The sequence below is a fragment of the Erpetoichthys calabaricus genome, chromosome 8 (genome assembly GCF_900747795.2).
Source record: "Erpetoichthys calabaricus chromosome 8, fErpCal1.3, whole genome shotgun sequence".
Taxonomy (NCBI): Eukaryota; Metazoa; Chordata; class Cladistia; order Polypteriformes; family Polypteridae; genus Erpetoichthys; species Erpetoichthys calabaricus.
Genome location: NC_041401.2, coordinates 189,614,997 through 189,640,252, shown reverse-complemented (window position 1 = coordinate 189,640,252; position 25,256 = coordinate 189,614,997). Strand labels below are relative to the sequence as shown.

The following is a 25,256-nucleotide window of genomic DNA, read 5'->3' as shown; positions in this document are numbered from 1 at the left end:
TATATATATAAGTTATTTGCTTTTATGAACGCGCCACCTGCAGCAAGGGACCCACAAAGACTCACATTTATGAGGTTTATTCGGAGAGGACAATTAGACAATTACATACTCAAAGCTCGATTCTTTTATATCATAGAACAGGAGTACGAACTAATAAATGACAGCACAAACTGCAAGACACAGAATGCTCCACGATAAAATCAAACAATTAACCTCAATCAATTCTGGCAAATTGCAATGCAATCTTCCTCTTTGTAGGACCTCCTGAAATGCCATCTTGAGCCCCTTGGAGGTGTGGGCATCCCCTGTTGGGAACCTCTGGTTTAGCCCAGCTTCAAGTGCTTCTGTGTTTTTCTTGTAGTGTGGTTACCAGAAGTGCACGCACACTAGTCCAGATGCGATCTCACAAGTGCAGTATATCGTCTGAGCAGAACATCCTTCAATTTATATTGAGCAAGCTCTATGGTATAACCTGACGTTTTATCCAGGGCTGTGGAATCAGAGACAATTTCGGGTACCTGGAGTCGGGGTCAGCAAAAATGTACCAACTCCGACTCCTAATAAATTTAAATTGTAATGAAAAACAAAAATACAGCAAATTCAAATGTCGCATTTCACAAACAATAGTCATAATTAAGTACTTCTCTGATGTAAGAATAAAGCCCAGTGCATAGTTGTGTTACTACTAGTGTGAAGTTCAGCTGAGCAATTATACAACCCGACATTCACATATTGTAATCTGGATCATGGTACATTACAAAAAGCGTTTTCATTTTATTTCAGATATAATGTGTTTAACGAGTTCATTTGAGTGTAAACAAGTGTAATGATGTAGGTGGAGGTGTGTGCTATGGCCTGATGTGTCCTCAGGGGTTCTGTCTGCACTCTCCGCTCCCATCCAGCGCTGAACTTTATCATAACTTTGCACACCACCTGTTCTAGAAGATATTGAAATTAAAAAGGAACAGAGATTCTAGGTATTGTGACAAATAATGCTTCTAATATGTTAAGCACAACTGAGAAAATGAATAAAGTAGATGAAGAACTTGACAAACAGATATTAGAAGACAGTTCTGCAAGTACTGGAGAAAGTGAAACCGAAGAGAACAGTGAAATTTTGGATAACATTGCTTAAGAAGCATCTAAGCTTACTAATATTCAACATGTGCATTGTGCTGTTCATACTCTGCAACTTGCAGCAAGAGATGGATTGAAAGATCGTCATGCAGTTACTCTAATTGGCAAATTGAGGCAAGTAACTGTTGCAGCCAGGCCCCCTAAAACAGATGCCATTATGAAAAGACGTGCAGAAAAAGGAGCCATTTTGGATTAAACAACACGCTGGGGAAGCACTTATTTGATGGTAAAGCGTTTGCTTGAACTAAAAGACTTTCTTGAAGAACTGGACAATGAAAATGTTTTATTAACTGAAAGCCAGTGGGCACAAGTAAAAGAACTGGAAAGTCTTAGTTGCAATATGAAGATTTAACACCAGGTAATATTTTTTTGGAATGAAAGAGCTTGATATATTGCCTGAACAAAAGTGGGAGGGTTAAATAGCTGATGGCATCGTATCCTCAATGAAGAAAAGAGAGGGTCTCTTACCGGATAATCAAATCTTATTAGCTGCTATTTATGTTGATCCAATGAGCCAAATTTTGTTGAGCAGTGACCAGATTGCTAATGGAAAAAAGGCCCTCTATGATGTAGCAGTTCGCATGAAGGGATTACTACTACCTGAAACACCACCACTGGATGAAGCTATAAGCACTGGTAACTCGGGATCATCCTCTTCAAATGAAGAATTAGACTTTAATTCCTACTTGGACAAAATGGAAGTTTCAAAAGCAAAGCGATGTCGCCTATGCGTGAAAGATAAACGACCAGCAAATGTCCAAATAAAGAGATGAATCCGGCAGGAGTTTTTTTAAAGAATTAAAAGAAGTTGAAAGGTATGACCACTCATCAAAACTGATTGCAGAAGAAGCCATCCTTGTTGATCCAGAGATTATTAGTGATGTGGCTTGAACTGTAACTGCAATGCCACCCCCCCAAGTCAGTGTTGAAAGACTATTTTCAGCTCTAAAAATAATCAAGTCAGATTTAAGAGCATCTATGAAAGAGGACTGCAGTGGGCTGGCGCCCTGCCCGGGGTTTGTTTCCTGCCTTGTGCCCTGTGTTGGCTGGGATTGGCTCCAGGAGACCCCCCGTGACCCTGTAGTTAGGATATAGCAGGTTGGATAATGGATGTATATGAAAGAGGATCTGGCAGAAGCAATTCTGTTTCTTAGAACACTGCATTGAGTTAATTTTGGATTGCATTTAACAGCTACTCTACAACTGTATTCCAAATTTAATATATAAACTGTTTTTTGTTCATGTAGTAAAGCTTTGTTTTTGTTTTAAAACTACCGAAGAATGTGATTCATATATTTTTTGAACTGGTAAAGTTCCTGTTCCTGATTTTTATGCATGCTACTACTTTATAGCCAGTTGATAAAATAAATAAAACCTTATTGTTTTCATTTTTTTGTTACCAATACGGTAGAGACTCGGCTTCCTAGCCAGTAGTTCTATGGTTAAATGATGTGTATGTTGCCTTCCTTCTATCAACATGGAAAATACAGTAGCATATTAAAATACAGAGGAGTCGGAGTCAGAAGTACCGGAAACTAAGGAGTCAGAGTCAAACAATTTATCTACCGACTCCACAGCCCTGGTTTTATCCGCCTTTTTAATAGCTTCTGGGCATTGCTTAGATCAGGGGTCGCCAATTCCGGTCCTGGAGGGCCCCAGTGGCTGCAGGTTTTCATTCTAACCCTTTTTTAATAGTGCCCCGTTTGTGCTGCTAATTAAGTTCTTGTGATTTTAATTGAATTGCTTTTTTAAGATGCGTTTCCCTGAATTACTTCATCGTTCCTCTGAGTTCCTTCATTTCTTTCCTTAAATGGCACCCAAACAGAAATGACATGTGAAGCGAGTGAGCCAACAGAAGACCAACCAAGTCAGGGCCTCAAACTCCCATCAATTTCACTCCAACCAGCTGCTTAATGAGGTGCCAATTCTTGTTGTTAATTAAACCCCTGCTTTAATTCTGTGGCTTGTTGCTGCTCTCATTGTGCATTAGCAGACATTTCTGAATTTGTTGATTTTCTCTAAGAGCACTGTTCAAATGTTTGAGGGACCTGAGTAGACCATCATTCATCGTTCTTTATTTTTAGATTTTGTATGAGGACACCAGTTGTATCTCATTATTGCTTGGTTGCTAATTAAGGAAAAAGTAACAATTAAGGGGTCTGAGTCTTCAAGAGCAAGTCAATTAAAATTAGTTCAAAAGAAGTTAATTAGCAGCAAAAACAGGACACTCATTAAGAAAAGGGTTAGAATGAAAACCTGCAGCCATGGTGGTCCTCCAGGACCAGAGTTGGCGACCCCTGGTTTAGATTATGAAAATATTGTGTCAACATAAACCTCTAAATCCTTTTCAGATGTTGCTTCCTCTTAGTATCTTCCATCTTGCATTTCTGTGTTATTTATTTTTCTACTTGTAGCACTTTGCACTGCATTTTCCAGGTGTTCGCCCAGTTCTGAAGATTGTCCAAGACTTCTTGAATTATTTTTGCTGCCTCCAAAATGTCCACCTGTCTTCCAATTTTAGTATCATCTGCAAATTTCACAAATTTACCAGCTTTACTGGAACCAGTATATTTAATCGAAAATCATAAAAAGTAAAATGGTCCCAGGACAGACCCCTGAAGGACCCCGCTGATGACCTCACTCCCCACAGAGCATTCTTCCCCTTATCTGTACTCCTTAAACCCATATGTATTTTCACAATGTCACTTGTACTTTGGCTGGTGCAGTCCTCGGAAGGGGGTGGCGGGATAGGGGGCCCAGCTCACTAATCCCTGGGCTGACTGGAAGAAGTGATGAACATGCTGGGGTCTTTCAAAAAGAATGTGGAAGGGAAAACCATAGCAGACAATGACCAAGTGCAGAATTTGGACCCAGGATGCTGGAACAGTCCGGAATTGTAAGCATTCTGCCATGCATTGAAAGACAGGTAGGTATTTATATTTGCTTAAAATATGGTGAATGCTTTAACAAACTGAGTTGCTCTTTTTCTGCATATGCCATATACATAAAATAAATCATTCTCTAAACATTACCTTGGTACTGATGCCTGATGTCCTCTTGGCTAATTCCACTGGAATACAGTCAATAATGAGTTCACTGGGAATCTAAATGGATTCACAGAAAAGCATGAAAATTTCTTCTTTAAAAATGAAAGTAGCTTAATAAGCAACACAAGAGCAAAGCGGCAGAAACTAATGTGCAGCAATTTATATAATGAGAGAGAGCCCTTTTCTGTTTTTTTAAACCATCCAATGGTATAATGATTTGATCTGCCTCACTCCAAGGCATTTGCTCCCAGACGAGCCTGATGTGTGCTCCATCAAGTCCTCCGCACTTGCACCTCCTGTCCATTAAAATTTAAATACACATTCACTTGACATTATGATGTCTATTGTGTTTAAAGAGAAATGTGCAGTGCGGAATACACAATGCATTTACTTCTGTTTGTAGAAAGATTTCACAAAAGAAAAAAGAATACTGTGCAATGAGGTGTTAAAATTATTTAATATAACTTTAAAAACAAAATATGGATGATGATGATGATGTTCTCTGCAATGGATGAATCTTCTATCCAATGTTAGATCTTCCTTAGTACCTGGGGGCAGTTCTTTTTAACCTTGTGTAGAATAACTTTGATACCCACTTAATCCAATTTAGAGTTATAGGTGGCCAGAACCAATCCTGGCAACAACTCAGCTACCAACACTGGACAGATGATTGGGGAAATAAGTCACCAGTCTTCCTAAAAGCTGGGTGCAGGTTTGGTTGACTAGCGGTTACTAACTGGCACAGCATGAGTGTATATGAGTGTGTGTGTGTGTGTGTGTGTGTGCACGTGTGAAAGTGGAACCTGCAAAGAACTGCCACCGTTTCTTTCCTTTCACTCTGTGCTGATGGGATAGCCTCTAGCCCCCTGAATTATATCAAGCAGGTGTGAGAATGTTCTAAGTATAAGCAATATAATTTAAGTAACCATAGAAAAGACTTGATATTCAATAAAGTTTTCCAAAGCCAATATAAATTAACATTAGAAAGCTTTTGACAAGAACAGGCCATTCACCCCAACAAGCTTAACAATCCCATCCACTTAATTCCACCAAAACAACATCTGAGCTCAAGAAGGCACCACGCATCACATCATGAGCAAGGGGCCATGTAGCAAAAACCAACACAAAAAGAGTTTTTCACTTCAACCTGGAGCAGCAACACTCAAATCCATTCCTGAAGACTTGGTATCATAAAACTTTTCTGTGCCAAGATAAAGTAGGACACTAAACAGCCAGCCTCTTCAGTGTTACAGGTTTGAATGTCTGTGTTGTGTCAGGTCTTCCATGTAGTTATATTTCTATTATTCTTATGTTTATCAAAAAATTGTATTACTTTTCTTAAAACAAGTATGTTGTAGTTACCTTGGCCAAAGGCCTGCCACCTACAGAGAGGGAGGAAAATAAAGTGAGAGCCTTATAATCATTTAACTGATTATCAATCAATTCTTCTCACATTAATGTGATTGGAGGCTTTTAATGGAACTCGAGCAGATCAGATGTTTCTACACACCTCAGAATTCATTGTGTGTCTACCATCAGCAGTTCCATCATCAATAAGGAGAAGTGTGTCAGGACCTGTGCCAGCCATACATGCCCAAGCACCACCATCTTTAACAGATTATGATTTGGATCTCAGGCAGTTCCTTTTTGGTCTCCACACTCTGCTCTTGCCATCACGCTGATGAGGTTCATCTTTGTCTTCTCTGTCCACAAGACTTTTTCCCAGAATTCTGCAGGCCCTCTTAAATTCTTTTTTCACAAACTGTAATCTGGCCATCCAGTTTTTAGGCTTGCACATTTTGCAGTGTGGTTTCTGTGTTTCTGTTCATGAAGTCTTCTGCTGATAGTCGTCTCCAACACTTCCACATTGGCCCCCTGAAGACTGTTTCTGATCTGTCGCACAGCCGTTTGAGGCAGTTTTTGACCATAGCAAGGATTTTTCTGTCATTAGCAGTGGAGGATTTCCTTGGACTACCAGTCCCTTTGTGTTTACTGAGCTCACCAGTGCATTCTGTCTTCCAGACAATTGATTTCGGTCATCCTAAGTCGTCACTGATATCTCTAATGGTTTTATGCTTGTGTTGCAGCCTCATGATGGCTTCTTTGACTTTCACTGGCACAGCTCTTTTCCTCATGTTGAACAATAGCAACTACAGATTCCAAAGGGTAGAAGCAAGCCGAGGTGTCTTATGAAAGAGACACAAACACCTGTAATGCCAATTGTCCTACACATAATGGTGCCCTGAAGTGGGGGAGGCCACTTGGAAAAACTATTTGTACATGCTGTGACCAAAATGTGTGCAAATCCCCTTAAATGAAAGTCTGCAATGGGCACTTTCATCACATCTGAATTATTGGATTTGTAATATTAAACAACGGAACAGAGGGCTAAATCAAAGAAAAATGTGTCGTCCCAAACATTATGGAGGGCACTGTAATTTGTAATTACTTGCCACCCTTTGAGTTTCTTTTAATGAAATGTAGATCAGCAGGCCGACTCCCACCTGCCACGAATCAGGTTAGTAAACCACTGATCCATTTTCTTACTCAACAAGGAAGCAGTTAAGAAACTGGATTGACAGATTTCATAAAGTTATACTAACATGAAGTTTCTTTTAGGTGCCGCTCTCTTCAAAACACACAAAGATGTGTTTAAGACATCAAGAAAACAGTTTCAAGTGGACTCCACAATGGCAGGTCCTTCTGCCTGCACTGCAACACAGGCCGCCTTCTTTTACACTTAATTGCTTTTCTATTGCTCAACAAGTAAATTGATAAGAGTGGTTAAAGCTTTTGTTATGCTAATAGGAAATATATCATTTTATATGCATTTAAGTTGCTTTTATCGAACTTGAAAAAGACAAAAAAAAAAAAAAGAAAAAATAGCTAGCGTTTTTCCTTTAATGAGCATCTTCTTTTCATGATACCACTAATTAAACAAAAAAAACATGTAATTTTAAATAGTGGTAATTATGAAGAAAATAGCTTTTGATTTTAGTAGATGGATGGAATGAACGAATGAGGGCTTCTGTTTCCAAAACAAAGGGAGATAATTAAAATCAAAATGAGCTTCATTAGGATGTGTGAAATTCCAGAGGAAAACTTCACAGCTTAATAGCTGACCAGCTGTTAATTGTTATGACAGTAATCCAATCATGGGGGTGAAAATTATGTGATTAACTAGAAGAGGCAATTCCACATGCTGCCTCTCTCCACCTTGGATGCTCGTCTCGTCACGTGTGAAGGTGACCAGATCACAGCCCCAGGTGACAGTTCTGCCGATTAGTTTGAGAGGGTGGCACAGTGAGTCAGTGAGCAGCGCATCACCTTCACAGCTCCAGGCGTTTGGGTTTCAAATCCCATCCCCATCACTCTTTCTGTGGTAGTGGGATATGGTCGGCAAAGCACTGGTCTTTAAACCTCAGGGATGTGGTTCAATCAGGGCTATGACCCTTGGCAAGTCACTTTATCTGCACTGTAACTGTTCTTGGGCACCATAAGCTTGGACAGTCGGGGTTCTGTTGTGAAGGGTACCCCCCAAACTTAAGACACAAGCTCAGTCCTGGGGTCTCCTTGTGGCTTTAGGCTTTTGTCTTCCCAGCTTCACAAAGTCATTTTATCTCAGGATGATCGTTTTCTTTAATTAGTTGGTCTTTTTTTGTGTTATTCTGCATTAACAGCAGCAGTGTAACATTTATATTCATAAGAAATTAAGAAAGCAGATTTTTGAGCTCATCACCAAACCCCCTATCAAGTTCAGTTCAGATACTGATTCCACCGTGTTCAAAACATTAAGACTACATACAATGACAGAGCTCATCTTAGCACTAGAATCCCTGAAGCCTACGAAAAAACTTGGAATCCCGGGCCTCCTTAAATTCCTTCGTACCTCTCCTTCAGCGTCTTTTGTTTTGTAAATGTGTTGATCGGCATTGGCAGCAGGAAGCCTGCTATCCCATCCCCATAACCCCCCCCCCCCCCCCCCCCCCATCCCCCCCAGCTCAACTCAGGCAAAAAGCTCACCCAGCTCAAGTGTGTTTATCTGGATGTGAGGTGCCTGGAGTTGTATTGGATAAATAATATTGTTATTTGGAAAACATGCATTTCATGTGTGTTCCGTGTCTACAACGATCTGGGTAAATGTTAGATGACAGGAAATGCGAGGCAAGAAATGTTGAACACATAACTAGAACAGAAGCTTTTTTCATGTTCTACTAATAATTGGCCAAACGCAGACATGAAGTGTATAATGTGTGAAGACTTATGTCCAAATATCAAATACACACTTTCACAAAAGACACTGATGTAAGTGCGCATTTCTTCTAGAATTTAACCAAAGTAAAAGAAATTGGGATAAGGTAACCCACACACACGGCTGGTACAGAGGTAAGAACTGCCGACTCCATGGTCGATAGATTGCGTGTTCGATCTCGGGTCCTTCACACATTAACTGTTTTGAGTAGTGAGGGGCTCGGCTATTAATATCTTATATATAAACGTCTACGCATGGAAGAGTGTGTGTGTGTGTGTGTGTGTGTGTCTGTCTGTCTGGCCTGGAAGTGAGAGGTGGAGTCGGGGTGAGGGCTCCACTTTCATGGAAACAGAAAACTAAAGGTCTGTCCGGCACAGAAGTGCAAGGCTACTATAGCATGAAGCTCAGAGAGCCAGCAAGGCAGCCCCAAGCTAACGAGTTGGAAGAAAAAAGCGACTCTGTTGCCAAAGTAAAACCACCGAGAATAGAGGGAAACTCTTACTCAAGCGAAGCGAGCACGTCAGCAAAATGGTATCCCTTTTACTTTTCCTCCCGTCGCTAATACACAAGCAAGGCGAGCATGTCAGCAAAACGAATACTCCGAGGAGAGACACGCTCAGAGTAGTTCCTTTCAATTACCTGAAATCTCTACATTTCAATTTTTTTTCTGACGATTTCAATAGTTTCTAGGACCCCGGGCTTTTTACAGCACGGACTTACATAGCTAGTTATAGAATAAGAACATGCATTTGATTTATTGGAGTCTGTAACAGCTGGTGTAAAGTTATGGTACTTGTAAAGGTTAGTGTTTTATTTTATTATTTCACTCACATTCACACTCTGACGATCTGACACTACTAGTTTTCAAATAATGACGTGCTATAACAGAGGTGAACTCAGATGAGGATTCTACATCGGAGAAAGAGAACAGAAGCCCTCCCCACAAGAAATGTCCAATCACACATAAGAATAATGCAGCTGTACCAGGCGTAAAGGCGAAAGATGGAACCGTTTGGATGCAGGAAGAGGTTGGGTGTCACCCTACCAGTGAATCTGCCACACACACGTCCTTCAACAACACCGAGCAATTTGCCCAAAAAGAAGAAGTCTGTCTGCCTTCTCTGTACCATTGCTTTGAAGGGACTTTAGCTGTAGGTGGAAGCTCCTGACGCACTTTCCACAACTGTTGTTACAGTTCTGCCTTTGTCCAGAAGTGGCTGAATAAGCTTTATGACCTCAGTCTCGGAAAATCTTTCTCCCGTGGGACGACTGGGATCTTTTCCTGAATAAGAAGTGGCATTGCACATGTAACTTTGTCAGTATGCCAATGTCAATCAAACACAGGAAGCTCTGCAGTCTACTTGTGATTTTACGCTGTAGGAAGTAAATAATTCAAGGTAGATAAGTAACTAAGACTCAGTGTGGCTTTTATGTAAGGCTTCAGGGATTCTAGTGCTAAGGAAACCTAATTTTAGCATGGCGTCTGTAAATGTGTTTGTCTATGGAAAATGGAAATTGATTTTCAGGTCTCAAAATTGCAATTTCCGTTGGAAAAATGACAGTAACTTCTCACTATCTGTGGATTTCGTTGTCGCGGATTTGCTTTTCCTCTGTTACAAAAAGTGTTACCCGTTTTGCTTATTTGCAGTTTCATCTCGGACACTCATAACCATGCTCAGCTGAGAAAACAAAAAAAAAAAATTCAGAGAGGCCAATCGTGCAGCAGAATGAACGGATGAATTAAATTGACCAAATCAATGATAGCGGGACACAGTCCTTACAAACTTATTGTTTTAGAAAAAAAAAAAAAAGAGAACCCAAGGGGAAAGGGGAAGACTTTGAGCAACAACATAAGAAGCCCTTGGAAAAACAGTGGGACAGTTTTTTCTAAGAGGATTCATCTTAGAAGGAAAAAAAGAATGGATGAAGAATGAATGAATCTGCCCCAAATGAAGGTAGTAAGGATGATGTGTGTTAACCTGTAAATAAAACCTTAAGGAAAACGGAGCGATAGCTCTGAGGCTAAGGATCTGTACTGGTATCTGGAAGGTTTCTGGTTCGAATTCTCGTTACTGCTTAAAGAGATCCTACTCTGCTTGTGCCCTTGAACAAGGCCCTTAACCTGCAAGTGCTCCAGGGGTGCTGTACAATGGCTGACTGTGCACTCTGACCCCAAGGGGTATGTGGAAACTAACAAATTCCTAATCCAAGAAACCGTATAAGGCAAAATAAAGAACAAAAAAAAAAAAAACTAAATGACAAGACTTGAATGAATGAAATTGCCCCGACTGAAGATAATGGGGCTGCTGTCCTTACAACAGAACCATCATTTGTAATGTAAGGTTGCTGTCAGCATACTTGGAAGAATTATCAAGGTCTCCCTCCTCACCCATCAGTGTATTTATGGACATGCCCCCCTTTACTTGCAGGAACTCCTTACTCCTTATACCTCCTCACGCACCCTCCACTCTGTACACACTAACACTCTCCAAGTCCCTAGAACCAAGCTTCGCAGTATGGGTGATAGGGCCTTTTCATCTGTGGTGCCGAGACTGTGGAACGCCCTCCCTGACTACCTGAGAGCCCCACAGTCGACTGATGTTTTTAAAAGGAATCTAAAAACTCATCTTTTTAGAAAGACATTCTGTTAAAGTACAAATAGATTCTCTTGTTTTATTATTTTATTGTTACTCTGTAGCACTTTGAGATTGTTAAAATATAAAGCACAATATAAATAAAAATTATTATTATTAATTATCTGCCCATCCATTTTCTGAACCCGTTTATTTAAACTTAGGACCATGGTGAGCATAACACTAAAAAATCTATCCTGCTTGTTTTTTTAATGCCCTGTTTCATCTCACAATTAATATTTTACTCAAGTTTAGCTTCTGTCCCACCACAACCACAGACTAACATTAAGGTATATTTGTGCAGAAATTATTTTCCTCCAGCACCATTATAACATAAATGAAATTATTCTCCTCCAGCATCATTATAACATAAATGAGAAGAAAATTCAAAGCAACATCATATATACGGTAGTAGCAAGATAGTTTAAAAGAGAATATGAGATAATACTTACATCAAGGGCAGTCAGCAGCATTCTGAAAGTTAAAACAAATCAGTATTAGAATTACACATTTAAATTAGGCAAGGTGGCCCAGTAATTAGTGCTAACTCCAGTTTTCCTCCCACTTCCCAGTCGTGTTGCTGCACAGGTTAACTGCCATCTCTTAAACTGGCCCGTTGCGGGTATGTGTACGAGTCTACCCTACAGAGCACTGAATCGTGGCTGCTGATGCCTATCCCATTGAAGACAGGACACTTGGAAGATGAATTAAGGGGAGAGGGGGGTCTTTACTTCTGTGGACAAAAAAGACACACTGACAGCAGGCAGATAATATTTCTTTAGTTCTCTTTATTATTCATTCGGAGTCACAGTAAGTAGAGATTCAAAGAGCATAACTTATTGCCGCAAAGCTCAGTTTGAACCCTGATCAAAAGTCAGGAGGGGTTTTTTTATATTTCAGCATCTCGTGATTAATAAGACAGAAAAACATCCTTATCATCTAAGTAGAGTTAAACAATAAGTCTGTTGATTTAAGCATTATCTGTGTTCTCAACGCTAAGCACAGGAGAGACGCCTCGCATAAACTACATGTACTTTCTGCAGCCTTGTGACCTTGTCCCTGAGACATTCACTCTGAGAAAGGAAAAAACAAACAGCTTAGATTTTATTCATGTGGACACTATTTCTCCTGAACCCTGGAATAACATATTTTTGTTAGTTCATAAGCCAAAGCGTCTCTCACTGGCAAGTTACAAAATAATTATAAAAATTCTAATTTACTAAACACACAAAATACATGGTGCTGAGGAGAACATTCTTCTTCTACACTTCAAATGTGCAACTCCGTGTGAAGGAGTTTCACGTTTGTAGAGTACTTTGAATTTCCAAAGTTTTGTTTAACAAAACTAAAGCCAAAAATACTTGCACTTTGAACGCTGTGAGCGCGTGACTGGGTGACTTGACATGTGGATTATGTGACACAAGTAACGCGAGATTTTTTTTATCACGGGAATGTTTGATATCGTTTCCTGTTGTCAAGCATTGTTCAACACTGGCTCCTGTTCAAAGTGCAACAAACATTATGGTGCCCTGAAATGGGGAGGACCCAGAAAACGTGCAATTTCCACATGGTGTGAAGAAGATGTATGCAAATACCCAGAAATGTAAGTGTGCAACATGCACTTCAATCACGTCCAAATTGTTTGATTTGTAATTTTCAACTATGGAGCTGAGGGGTAAATTATGGATAAATATGACTTTGTCCCAAACATTATGGAGGGCACTGCAATTGAGAAGTACCTGAAGAAAATCAAAATACTGATATGGGGAGAAAGTCGACAAAATAGTGGGTTTCAAACCACGGGCACTGGATCTGTGAGGCTACAGTGCCAATTACTATACCCTTTGATATACGGGGTTAAGTTAAAAACTGACAGTGTGTTAACATTACTATTACAATGTATAATGACCAACATAAAACCTTACTCTTGTGATAATTTAGCATAATAATTTGGAAAGAGGTTTTTTCACTTGGCTATCTATTGTTACTGTATATTAAAGTCATATACTTATTGCAGGACTGCCTTTTTAAGTCCACCTGGATAAAAGCAACAAGAAAAATAATGTACAGTAGACCCCCGCGAAGTCGCGGTTCAGGGTTCGCGGACTCGGTCGTTCACGGATTTTTCCTTAGAACCTAACTATTAATTGTTAGCGGAAAGCGCAAAATATCCTCCACAATTTTTTATGTTTTTTTTCGTGGCAATACTGTGCTGTAGAGAGAACAGGAAGCAACCGCCGAGGGAAACGTGATTTGGGATGGTGAAAGTAGCCAATCCGAGAGCGTTATTCATTTCTCCTTGCTGCTGACTGACTACTGCCCTGTGACACATCTCTAGCTGAATGTCCTCATATTTTCCATTTTGTTATTGTATTCATTTTGTTATTCTTAAATGCACAAGATGCCGCCAAAACGTTCTGCACCCTCTTAAGGCTTCTGGCACCAAGCCTAAGCGCCAAAAGAAGTTTTAAACACTCCAGGAGAAGGCTGAACTACTGGATTTACTCTGGGAACTAAAAAGTTATGCTGCAGTAGTGCGCCACTATGGCATTAATGAAAACATGGCACGCTACATAAAGAAGAACGAAGCAGTAATCTGGAGTACCGTATCTAAGTTTCTGTGATAGTGCCAAAACGGTAATGACCGTAAGGAATAAAAAATATTGTCAGGATAATCTGCCTTGGCATTGTGGATCACCGACTGCAGGAAGAACAACATCCCCTTGGACGGTAACATCATCCGTGAGAAGGCACGGAAATTGTACCAGCAGTTTGCTACAGAAGACAATGTAGCAACTTCCCATCACAATGTTCCTGAAACCTATAAAGAAAAGCCAGCATGAAACCCCACCAGAAGACGACCCGTCCAAAGATACGACTCCTCCTGAAGAGGCGCCACCCGAGGAGTTTTAAATCCTCTGCATCGTACTGCACAGCTGCTGCATCATCATCAATATCATTCATCATTAGTGAGTACCCGTACATTTTACTGTATTTTAATTAAATTAAAATTATGTATTTACTCGACTTATAACAAAGAAAATGACAGCACATACCAAAGAAAACGCGCTTGCATGAATTACAGTACGTATAGCGGTAACATCGGTATTTTACATTCTAGCATCGCGGGAGACATAGCAGTACAGTACTGTACAGTAGACTGGTTTACCTTTACATTCTGTTTTTAGGTAATGTATTAATGTATTAAGCTGAGTTTGCAACGAAATTAAAGTGCTTTGGGGGCACACTGTATTTAGGGTTGAAACTATAAAAATAGGAATTTAAAAGGCATTTTTTAACCACATCCAAAAGTCCCGGTTTTTCACAATTCGCAGGTGCTCTAGGAACATAACCCCCGCGAATTTTGGGGGTGTACTGTATATAAAAAAATACTTTTAAAAAACCACGCTCATATTAAGTGTACTAAAAAGTAAAAAATAAAGTCTCTCATACTTCACTCGTAAAATAAAAGCGTGGGTGCTTTTCATCAATCAATAAAATCTTAACAAAAGCACCCACGCTTTTATTTTACGAGTGAAGTATGAGAGACTTATTGTTTGGTACACTTTTTAACTTAATATAAGCATGGTTTTTAAAAAAACATTTTTATATAGAATTATTTTCAACTTTTTAGTCTTGAGTTTTAGTATAATTTTGTAATCAACATTTTAACACTTCCTTTAATGTTTCTATCCATTACTAGCGCCATCTATTGGTGAAATCTTGAACTATTCTTCATATGAAAATTTCATTTCTTAATTAAAATGGATAAATTGATCAATTAGTGAAACTGATTATTGACTGATATATTCTAATCAGAAGTGAGTAAGTGTGCAAAATGTCAAGTCATTTGGACGATAGGAAGTGGGTTAAATATCGATTACATGATTTGTACCAGACAACAAACAGGCGAAGTTAAAAGAAGCGTGGTAATAAATGAGAAGAGACCGTTTAGTCCATCAAACTCATGTAGTTACAGTAGCTACGAGATCCACTGCCCAACAGGTCACCCAAAAACACTTTATATTTCTAGTTCATTTTTTAGATAATTTGACAGTACTTTTCAGTCCATCAGACAGACTTAGTTGCTTCACTACTCAGTCACTTTCAGTACCCGATTGTTACAATTATTCCGAACACACAGATTGTTTTCTTCAACGCTATTATATAATTACAGTTAATCAAGCTTTTATTTTTTTTTTTTTTATACAAACCGCACCATCAAGACAGGTTTCCCAGATCAGCAATACAAAGTAGCACAACGCCTCCTCTCATCTCAACAACAAACCTCCTTGATCTAATTCAGGGCTACGTTGTCAATCTCACCAGCACAAGGCAAAAAGGGAGAGTGTGGCCTGGGACGTGGTGCCCAGCAGCGTTACCACCAGGGCTATGGAGTCAGAGACAATTTTGGGTACATGGAGTTGGGGTCGGCAAAAATGTACTGACTGCTGTATTTTTTTTTCATTACAATTTAAATTTATCAGGAGTCGCAAATTCAAATGTCCCATTTCACAAACAATAGTCATAATTAAGTACTTCTCTGATGTAAGAATAAAGCCCAGTGCATAGTTGTGTTACTACTAGTGTGAAGTTCAGCTGAGCTATTATACAACCTGACATTCACATATTGTAATCTGGATTATGGTATATTACAAAAAGTGTTCATTTTACTTCAGATATAATGTGTTTAACGAATTCATTCGAGTGTAAACAAGCGTAATGTCGTCGGTGGAGGTGTGTGCTACGGCCTGATGTGTGTTCAGGGGTTCTTGACTTTTGTTTAAAGTGGCCAATACGGTAGAGAGAGTCAGCTTCCTAGCCAGTAGTTCTGTGGTTAAATGACGTGTATGTTGCCTTCCTTTAATCAACATGGAAAATATATTAGCATATTAAATACAGAGGAGTCGGAGTCAGAAGTAACAGAAACTAAGGACTCGGAGTTGAAGGATTAATCTACCGACTCCACAGCCCTGGTTACCACCCCTATGTTTTTCTACCTTGATCTAGGTTTCTGTCTCCTGAGTCTATATTTTTCACAATCATGTATTTCTTTTGACACAATTCTTAAGCTACAGTTTGTGTACATAAACGTATTGTTTCATACATCTTAAAAACTGATCAACTCTGCCCATCTCCAAAATGTAATTACTGGTCCGTGCATAACCAAATTGACTTGCCGATTGTGATTGGTGACATGAGCCTTGATGTCACATCCTGCATAGTGCACATGCCTTAATGTCAGTCAGTCATGTGCCAATAGCAACAGAAGTCATTAAATATCAACTGCCACACTTGGAAACCACCAAAATCTGTCATCGAGGACGTTAACAAAGGACAGGGCCCTAAACGATGTTGTGAGAAACTGTAAAAGTACAAACAGGAGAATTTAATGTTGTGATCGAAGTGAGGAGGAGTCCCGTTTAATGTTCCGGTCCCAAGCTCGAATTTGACATTTCCTATTTATGTAACTGACCAAGATTTAGAGGACAGAAATATATGGAAAAAGATGATCCGCTGTGGCAACCCGTAACGGGAGCATCCAGAAGACAGTTTTTTTTGACACTTCGATTTATCTGGCAGACATGTGCTGCTGTTGTATTTAATTAGAAAATTCCTTGTATACCTTATTAAATATGTCTATGTTTTTCGGTGTTTAGTTGGTTACATGGTCAATGTTTTTCCTATAAGGTTAGAGTGGCAACACTGTTGATGGGAGGGAGGGCACACACTCCAATGTGCGCACAGAGAAAGCTTCATTTGTCATCGCCAAGTCACGAGACTTGTACGCACCTGCAATGTTAAAAAAAAAAAAAAAAAAAAAAAAATGGCTCTTAAGTTCGCCACAATTCACTCCATCGCACTCCTCTTTGGAAGGTCACTCATGCAAAAATCAAAAATGCAAGCCACTGCGTTAAGTAGCCTGCAATGCCACGTGGTGCGTTTAATGTTAGCGCGGCTTCATCGCCTCAGAATTAAAAGTCGGGAGTACTCTCCCCTCGACATTCTCGTCTACCCAGATATGGTGGTGGATATTTGAGTAGTAAACCGCAAAGCAATGGATTATCCTCTTTAATAAAATCCCTGTGTGCGTCCAGGTGTCCGTGTGTGGGTGTGTCTTCTGGTGACGTGCGCATGCGCGGGGCACGGTGCGATGCGCAATATTACTGTTAGAGAAAGTTACAGGCGTTTTACGGAAATACAAACCAGTATTACTGCGAAAGGAAATTAAAGGTACACAATACAGTGACTCGTATTACAGCCACATACAAGTCAGTATTAGTGCCAGAGGAGATTAAAGGCATATTACCGACGCGCACGCCTGTATTACCGCCAGAGAAAATCTCTATATATAATCTTCATTTGGATCTTGATCTTTGTTTGTCTGCGAATGAATTAGAAGAAGCACTAGATGGCAGTAGAGAGACAGCTAAAACATAGGCATTGCATTAAGAATCTCCTCCAGGCTTATACTACTGAAGACTGTAGTACTCCAGTCACACCTCAAAACACAGACATTCAAACTAAACAAATTGTTGTGCTTTAAATTAACTAATCTTTATATATAATCTTCATTTGGATCTTGATCTATGTTTGTCCGCGAATTCCACGCATGCGTAGACCACCTTCCAGTTTAGTACGTTTTTGTTACGGATGTCAACAATGTGCCGGAATAACAAAAGGGGTGGTGGACAGTGTTACGCTGGTTAGCTCCTGAGGCCTGGTTAGAGAATGAGATTGCTGAAGATAAAAGGTACGTGCCTACGTAACATGAATGAAAGAAAGACAGTGGGTAAAATGAATGACAACGTAACAGCACGTTCCGGAAATTATTATTGTTACGTTGTAGCCGGCGAGTGCTGCGCGTCTCACAGTTGTACCCTGGCTTGCTCACATGTCAGTGAAGTGATCCCTATTTATGCTTTAAAGAGCCTGGATACCTATGTGTCCCCCTTTTATAACCATTGCTCCGTGTATATTGCCTTACTCTTTGGATTGCCACAAAGCAACCTGCAAGATTGGAGAAAGGTTGAGAAAGAGATCGTGAGAGGAAACGACAGCGTCGTGAAAACGAGACGGACAGTGAATGGAGAGAAGCACAAATGCTCCTACACCACCACATAATTACTATTTGGACAGTGATTCCGAGTAGGTCGTTCCTATCGAATCAATGTCCAAGGGTTTTCTTTTGTAATATTGTTTCCCTTATAAAAAATCATAATGCTGTGCGACGAAGGGCCCAGTTCACGACTGGCAGCCGCGTTTCAACAGGGAGCCCTTCACAGACAACTTTAACACGCGCAACGTAGTTGGGCGCACATGGCTAGTTAAAGGTATATTACGGACGTACAAGACAGTATTACGGTCACAGAAAATTAAAGACACACAATACACGGCGGCAGCCCACAAAGAACGGTCAGCTCAGCAAGTAAACATCAACAAAAGAGAGGCTGAAAGACAAAGAAGAATACGACCAACAAAAAGAATGAGGTCAAGGTCCCTTGCCATTTAATATAGACTGTTCCTACTAATGTTTATACACTACTGTTCTAGCGCCCGTTATTGTAACGGGCTAAATGACTAGTATTTTTATATTCTGTGCATTAAGAACCATCAACAACAAATCAAATTAATATATTGAACAATTATAAATGTAAAGTTGAATAAATCGGACTCTGCAGCAGCATGGATGGTATCCGTCAATAAGGGCGCGCACATAAAGGCGATCTTCAAAAGGGCGACCTCAATTGAGCGCCGAATAACTGCGCGCATAAATAAAGGAGAGCTTCAAAAGGGTTACGTCAATTGGGCGCAGCGAATAAAGGCAAACGCAACAAAATTATTACAGAAAATTTATTAAAGGCAATGATTGAACGTATAAAAAGGTGAAAGCAAGAATATTAAAACATCCAATTAATTAATGCATGAACTTCTAACGAACTACTGCTAACGAACTATTTCTAAAGCCCTCTATATTTCGTGGTTTTCAAAATTACAGAAAATTAGATTAAGGCAATAACTGAATGTATAAAAAGGTGAAAGCAAGTTACACTTGAAGCTGTAGATTATGTGCAATGCCACGTAGATATTCGAGATGCGGTCTATTAGCATAATCAAGGACAATTAATTTAATTCGCTCCGAAGGTCATCCTTTTGAAGCGCTCCTTCATTTGCGCGCGCATTTATTCGGCGTTCAATTGAGGTCGCCCCTTTGAAGATCGCTTTTATTTATGTGCGCTTTTACTTATGTGCGCTTTTACTTATGTGCGCTTTTATTTATGTGCGCTTTTATTCTCCGCGCCCAATTGAGGTCGCCTTTTTGTGCGCGCCCTTATTGAATAGAACCGCATGGATAAAAGGTAAAGTACCACTTCCGGTTAGCAGAAATGGCCCAAATGTTGACCGAAATCTCCGTTTTGTACCTCATACTTGCATTTGGTTGACCGAAGAGAAAGAATTCTCAAGTTATCGTGTTTACACACACGCACAAAAAAAATGTATTTTCGGACTCGGGGAGATTTAAAACGTCGAGATTCACCAAAATCTTGAAACTGAACTTTTAGACGATTCCAGTACTTTACAAGAAAGTAAAAACCCATCAACCAAAGGACTGACTGACTGCATTTCACTCCGGTGCGCCATACGATCGAGTTAACACACTGGCCTGCGTTTAAATTTAGCACAAATAATCTTCTACACTTTTTCATGTTTGCTCAACCTCGGAGTATTTTACTCTACAGAATTACATCTCGCCTGAAGAAGAGGCCTGAGTTGCCTCGAAAGCTTGCATATTGTAATCTTTCTAGTTAGCCAATAAAAGGTGTCATTTTGCTTGGCTTTTCTCTACACTCTACAGAATTAAAACTTAATTGGCACAACGAGCTCTGAAAGGTGTCCAGATTTATATAAAGAGATCTTAATCTTCATTCTTTAACGTAACTCAAGTTAAGGAAACTCGTACATTTAAGTATCCCTAAACCTATTCTTGAAATTAAGCTTTTAAACTCAAAGAAAATGAAATCGTTTAGATAATTTGTCGGGGTTTTTTTTTTCGTCAGGGCAACGCTAAATACGAAGTTCGGCACTGCTAATGCAATACGTCGTTTTGCTAAACGTGAATATACGTGAGGCGATGCAAGCAGCAGATTACTAATGTGTATTTTTTAATTATTAACTATGTGCACATGTAATATTTTTTTTTTAATCAAGAGACGCAAATTTTAAGACTGCAGTCAGGCGAAACAGAAGTCCATCTGCCTTACCTTCTTTTCAAGTGCACCCAACAAATGCCATTTATAGAATATTAACATTTAAATGTGGCTCCTTAAAGAAATAACGCATCAAAATAAACATTTCATAAAACTACTGTTGCTTAAGGAATTTAAAATTTAGGGGTCGGTAAAGTATGGGCCACAACGGCTCATGACACGGCCGATTTTGGACCGCTGGTTTGTCGTAAAAAATATCACGTTTTCAGGCCCTCTTAACAACTACAGTCCATAAATAATTAAATAAATAAAATTTTTACCATGCGTATAGTCACTGTCTGTAGCGTTGTAAATGTGAGTCTTCGACGCCTCGCTTACGCGTTTTTAAGCACCTGAGATCCTCGATGACGTCTTCTGCAGTTTTATGGCGGTAGGCAGACTAACGTTAATGGCGCACTACCGCCACCTACTGTGCTGGAGTGTGCAGCAGAGATTAAGGAGGAAAATAAAATCGGCAATAGACTTTCTCGTGTACTCAGATATGGGAATGGATATCTGTGGAGTAAACCGCAAGACAATAATTATATGTTTATATTATGTACATTAAAGAACCATCAACAACAAATCAAATCCAATTAATAATATATTGAAAAAGTATTATAAAACCTGCGGTGGGTTGGCACCCTGCCCAGGATTGTTTCCTGCCTTGTGCCCTGTGTTGGCTGGGATTGGCTCCAGCAGACCCCCGTGACCCTGTGTTCGGATTCAGCGGGTTGGAAAATGGATGGATGGATGGAAGTATTATAAAACTAAAGTTGAATAAATCGGACTCTGCCGCTGCATGAATAAAAGATAAAGCACCACTTCTTGCAACCATGTAGTAAAACAGGAAGCACCAGGATTCTGACGGTCCACACACCCCTTTCCAGCGACCTCATGCTCTCCCAATCCGTCTACTGACTTCATAGAAGTCATGAATGTCACTGCCGAGGTAAGTAAACCTCTCGATGAGGTCGACACTCTCTCCGCAGACAGACACACTGCTGATGGCTGTGCCCAAGAGGTCATTAAAGGCCTGGATGTTGGTTTTTATCAGGACCATCACAAGCCCAGACACTCGGACTCCTCTCTCAGTCTCTCAAGAGCCCCAATCAGAGCCTCCATTCACTCCGCGAGGATTACAGCGTCATTGATCGGTGAATCTTCTTTCAATTAACCCATAATCAATTAATGACCTAATAGTTGCAATATACACCCGTTTAATGGACTGTCTATTTGCACCCTGTCACACTCAACTAAACACCTGACATTAATTGCTTTCTTACATTTCTCTAATATTTTAGTCACATGTACCTTCCATGTTAATTTTTTGCCCATCCACATTCCTAAAAAAATTCAAAGATTTTATTAGCGACTGACTTGATTGGCAGAGTCATCCTTGAAGGAGGAGCTTCGGATGCACTTCCGGATTTTCTGTACCAATCAGAATAAAGGGCGCCGTCTACAAATGTGAAAGAAGGAAGTTGGACGGTGAGTAGCCTTTCCGTAGCAGATTGACCCAAATTGGAATATTGAAAGAAGAAGTAAAAATGTATCTACAAGGTAGCGACATCCCGTCCGTGACTTTCGGCGATTTGTGCGTTGTTCAAACGCCCCATCACCGAATCAGAAGAGGAAAACAGATAACGACTTTTCAGGTGAGGTCATTTCGGTTATGGTACGGCGCTGTTAATTTGTCTTTTTCTCCATACTTTCAAACCTACAATAATCCGAGGCAACTGCAAGAAGCAAATCCTGATCACTTTCCTAATTTTAAGGATCAGTATTAAGACGGAAGCCATGACTTATGTAGCTCACCATCCTTCGTCATGAATTTGAATCGCTCTTTCCGTACTTTAGTCGCTGGACAGAATTTGAAATCTTTACATCTCCTTTAGCCGTTAATGTGGACATTGTGGCAGATGAAAGTAACTGGACTCCAGCACAATAGTAAACTTGAAAACAACTTTACCAAAGTTTCTTTGCCTGATTTCTACAAACTGCACATTATTCAAGATTTGTTTCCAAAGTTTTGCAAGCGTGTAGTCATTATTTGGCATCGCATACAGTTCTGAACAGGTCTTTTCAAAAATGACAATTCCTTTAAATACTAACCGATACAAATATTTGAATGAATTGTTTTGAGGGCCAGAGAGTTGATATTAACAGCTTCAGTAGAAATAAGCAGTTTTACGTTCGTGACGAGAACATCCATCCATCCATTTTCCAACCTGCTATATCCTAACTACAGGGTCACGGGGGTCTGCTGCACCCAATCCCAGCCAACACAGGGCGCAAGGCAGGAACCAATCCCGGGCAGGGCGCCAACCTAACGCAGGACACGCACAAACAATTTAGAATCGTCAATCCTAACCTACATGTCCTTGGACTGTGGGAGAAAATCCACGCAGACACGGGGAGAACATGCAAACTCCACGCAGGGAGGACCCGGGAAGTGAACCCAGGTCTCCTTACTGCGAACAATAATCTCATGGTGAAATCACTGTCGTTTAAAATCACTCCTACTGGCATTTGAGAAACGCTCTTAATAGCCTTTAATTAAAAAAAATAATTAAATCATATCTTGGAGTAACTGTTTTTAAAGCAGTGTTTGATTTATCTCGCCAACATTTTATATACGGCCCGCTGTATGAGTCAGTATTGACAATTCAGGAACCCATCAAAAGGTTTGCCAGCCACTGATCTAAATGAAAAGTCCTACCACAATAAATGTATTTATAAGGATAAAATTCTTAGGTACTCGTGTGTTATTACCCCGCCACAGGCAAAGGCAAGAGAAAAACTTCATCATTGTTTACATTCGTGTATTTACAATTTTTAATTACTTTTCAAACGTTACTTCTGTCTCGAAGTTTCTAACGTCGTTAAGTATAACTTCGAAATGCGCTATCTGGGTTGAGTGGTGGGGTTAAAACACATGAGTACTAATTTTTTATTGCAATGACTTGTCCAACATCATTAGCGTTCTCGGTTCAATAGATAAAAATCCTTTCGTGCAAGTATACTTTGAGACCCTTGGGTGTGCCAGCCAGAAGCAACCCGTAACAAAGGTGCATATAGAGGCCTGTTACCCTAAATATGATGCTTCCTATGGAAGTTAAATACACTGACCTCTAAGTGGCCAGCTGAAGTTAAAATATTACAACACTCTGGTTTGCCCCTCAGTCAAACTTTGCACACTATCTCCTTGTAAAAACTGGGCTAAGACCTCGGTGTGTCAAACTGCAAGTTTCTGTTTCAGCCACTTTCTTAATTATTTAGCTACTGCCGCTAATGTAACCTACTGTCTTCATTGTAATTGATTGCGTTTTCATATTCAGAGCCCTGAATTGTGGATATGGGGGCTGGAGCCCACCCCAGCCAGCATATACGGGTGCATATACAGGAGCAAACCCTGGACAGGGTGCCAGTCCATTGCATGGCAAACCCACCACAGTTAATTTGGCATCACCAATTCACCTAACCTGCATGTCTTTGGACAGTAGGAGGACAGCAGAACACAGAGAGGAAGCATAGAAACTGCATGGGACCCGAACACTGGTCTCTTTACTGCAAGGCAACAGTGCTATCACTATGCTGCCCACCTGGAATTATTGTTATTCACTTTTTTTCTTTAAAAAAAAAAAATATATATCTAACAAATAATGATTTAGTTTTGGTTCAGAACACAATTTAATTAGGTAGACCTGAATCCATAAGAGCAAGTCATTTACAATCAAGGCAACATATATGTCTTTTGCATTAGCAGTAAGTGGTCGCTAAGTACGAAAGTGGCTTGAACACAAACCTGTAGCCACTGTGGGCCCACCAAGATCTAAGTTTGACACCTTTGTGCAAAGACAACAAGAAATGCTAAATCTGAGTAAGATGTTGATCTTTTTAAGTACAATCAGCCTTAAATTTTATGTTTGCCCCAAATGTTTGTAAAATAATGCAACAATAAAGCGTTACTGCAAATAGCATAGACCAAAAAAGATTCTGCAACTTTTTTTTTTTATATATATAGTGTGGGTCTGTGGGAGGTTACTGGATTTAAACCCATCATATGCACAGGGAGAACATTGAAACTCCACATAGACACGGAACAGAGTATTTATGAGGCTACCCACTGCGCCACACACAAAGTTCAATACAGAATATTCAAAAAGCAGAATGAGCCACGGGGAAAAGCCTGTCCTGTACATGATATCAATTCAGTCAGAAAGAAAGAAAGAAAGAAAGAAAGAAAGAAAGAAAGAAAAGAAAAAGATTGCACTGGTTTGAATTTAATTAGCAATAGAAGGCTTTTGACACCTTAACAGAACCCGCGCGAGAAGGTATGCATTATACAATAGTTACACAAATGAACAGAAGATCCGCGATACACGGCTTGTTCACCTCACCTTAGCTCAAGCCATGTGTAATGGTTCGATTGCTGTGGATACATTATGTAATCACTCGCTTTACAATTCGACGTGAACAAAAAAAAAAAAAAGTTTCGAAAACAAAAGGATTTATTTCTCAGTGTCAGTGGCGCTTTGAAGATTCACTGCCTGACAGTTCAACAAAAGTAACACAATCGGAGCGGCAGCTCGACCCCGACACTCTGCTGGCTAGCTGCGCGCGCTTTTGTTGTTAGGGCTGTTGCTAGGAGACGGGAGCTCACGGCCGACTCCGCCACTGGGTCCTAGTGCCTTAAAGAGTACTGTCGGTAAAGCGCAAACTTGAAAGAGTTACGGACTGGGCCATTAACTTTCTTACCAGTTGCTAAAATCTGTCTCCGTGTTACAACATCAGGTTAAAAAAGCAACAACAACCACGATTACAGCACAGTATATGACATCATTAGAATATTACATAACACCAGCAAAAAATGCTAGTGCCGATAAACACAATAAAAACTTTAAACAATATGGCAGTACTGACAGAGCTACCTGCA

The 25,256-nt window shown here is 40.0% G+C and overlaps 1 protein-coding gene across 1 annotated transcript in view; it reads right to left on the bottom strand.

Moving 5' to 3' along the window:
- The window catches only part of LOC127529027 (uncharacterized), a 189,931-nt gene extending 165,017 nt beyond the window's left edge, over positions 1-24,914 (bottom strand). Inside the window, exons 1-3 of the mRNA XM_051931276.1 lie at positions 24,721-24,914; positions 11,522-11,543; positions 4,170-4,241 (exon numbers count right to left, since the gene is read on the bottom strand). Coding sequence (XP_051787236.1) covers positions 4,170-4,241; positions 11,522-11,543; positions 24,721-24,764 — 138 coding nt within the window. The 5' untranslated portion in view covers positions 24,765-24,914. The remainder of the gene's footprint in view (positions 1-4,169; positions 4,242-11,521; positions 11,544-24,720) is intronic.
- Between the last annotated feature and the right edge of the window lie 342 nt (positions 24,915-25,256).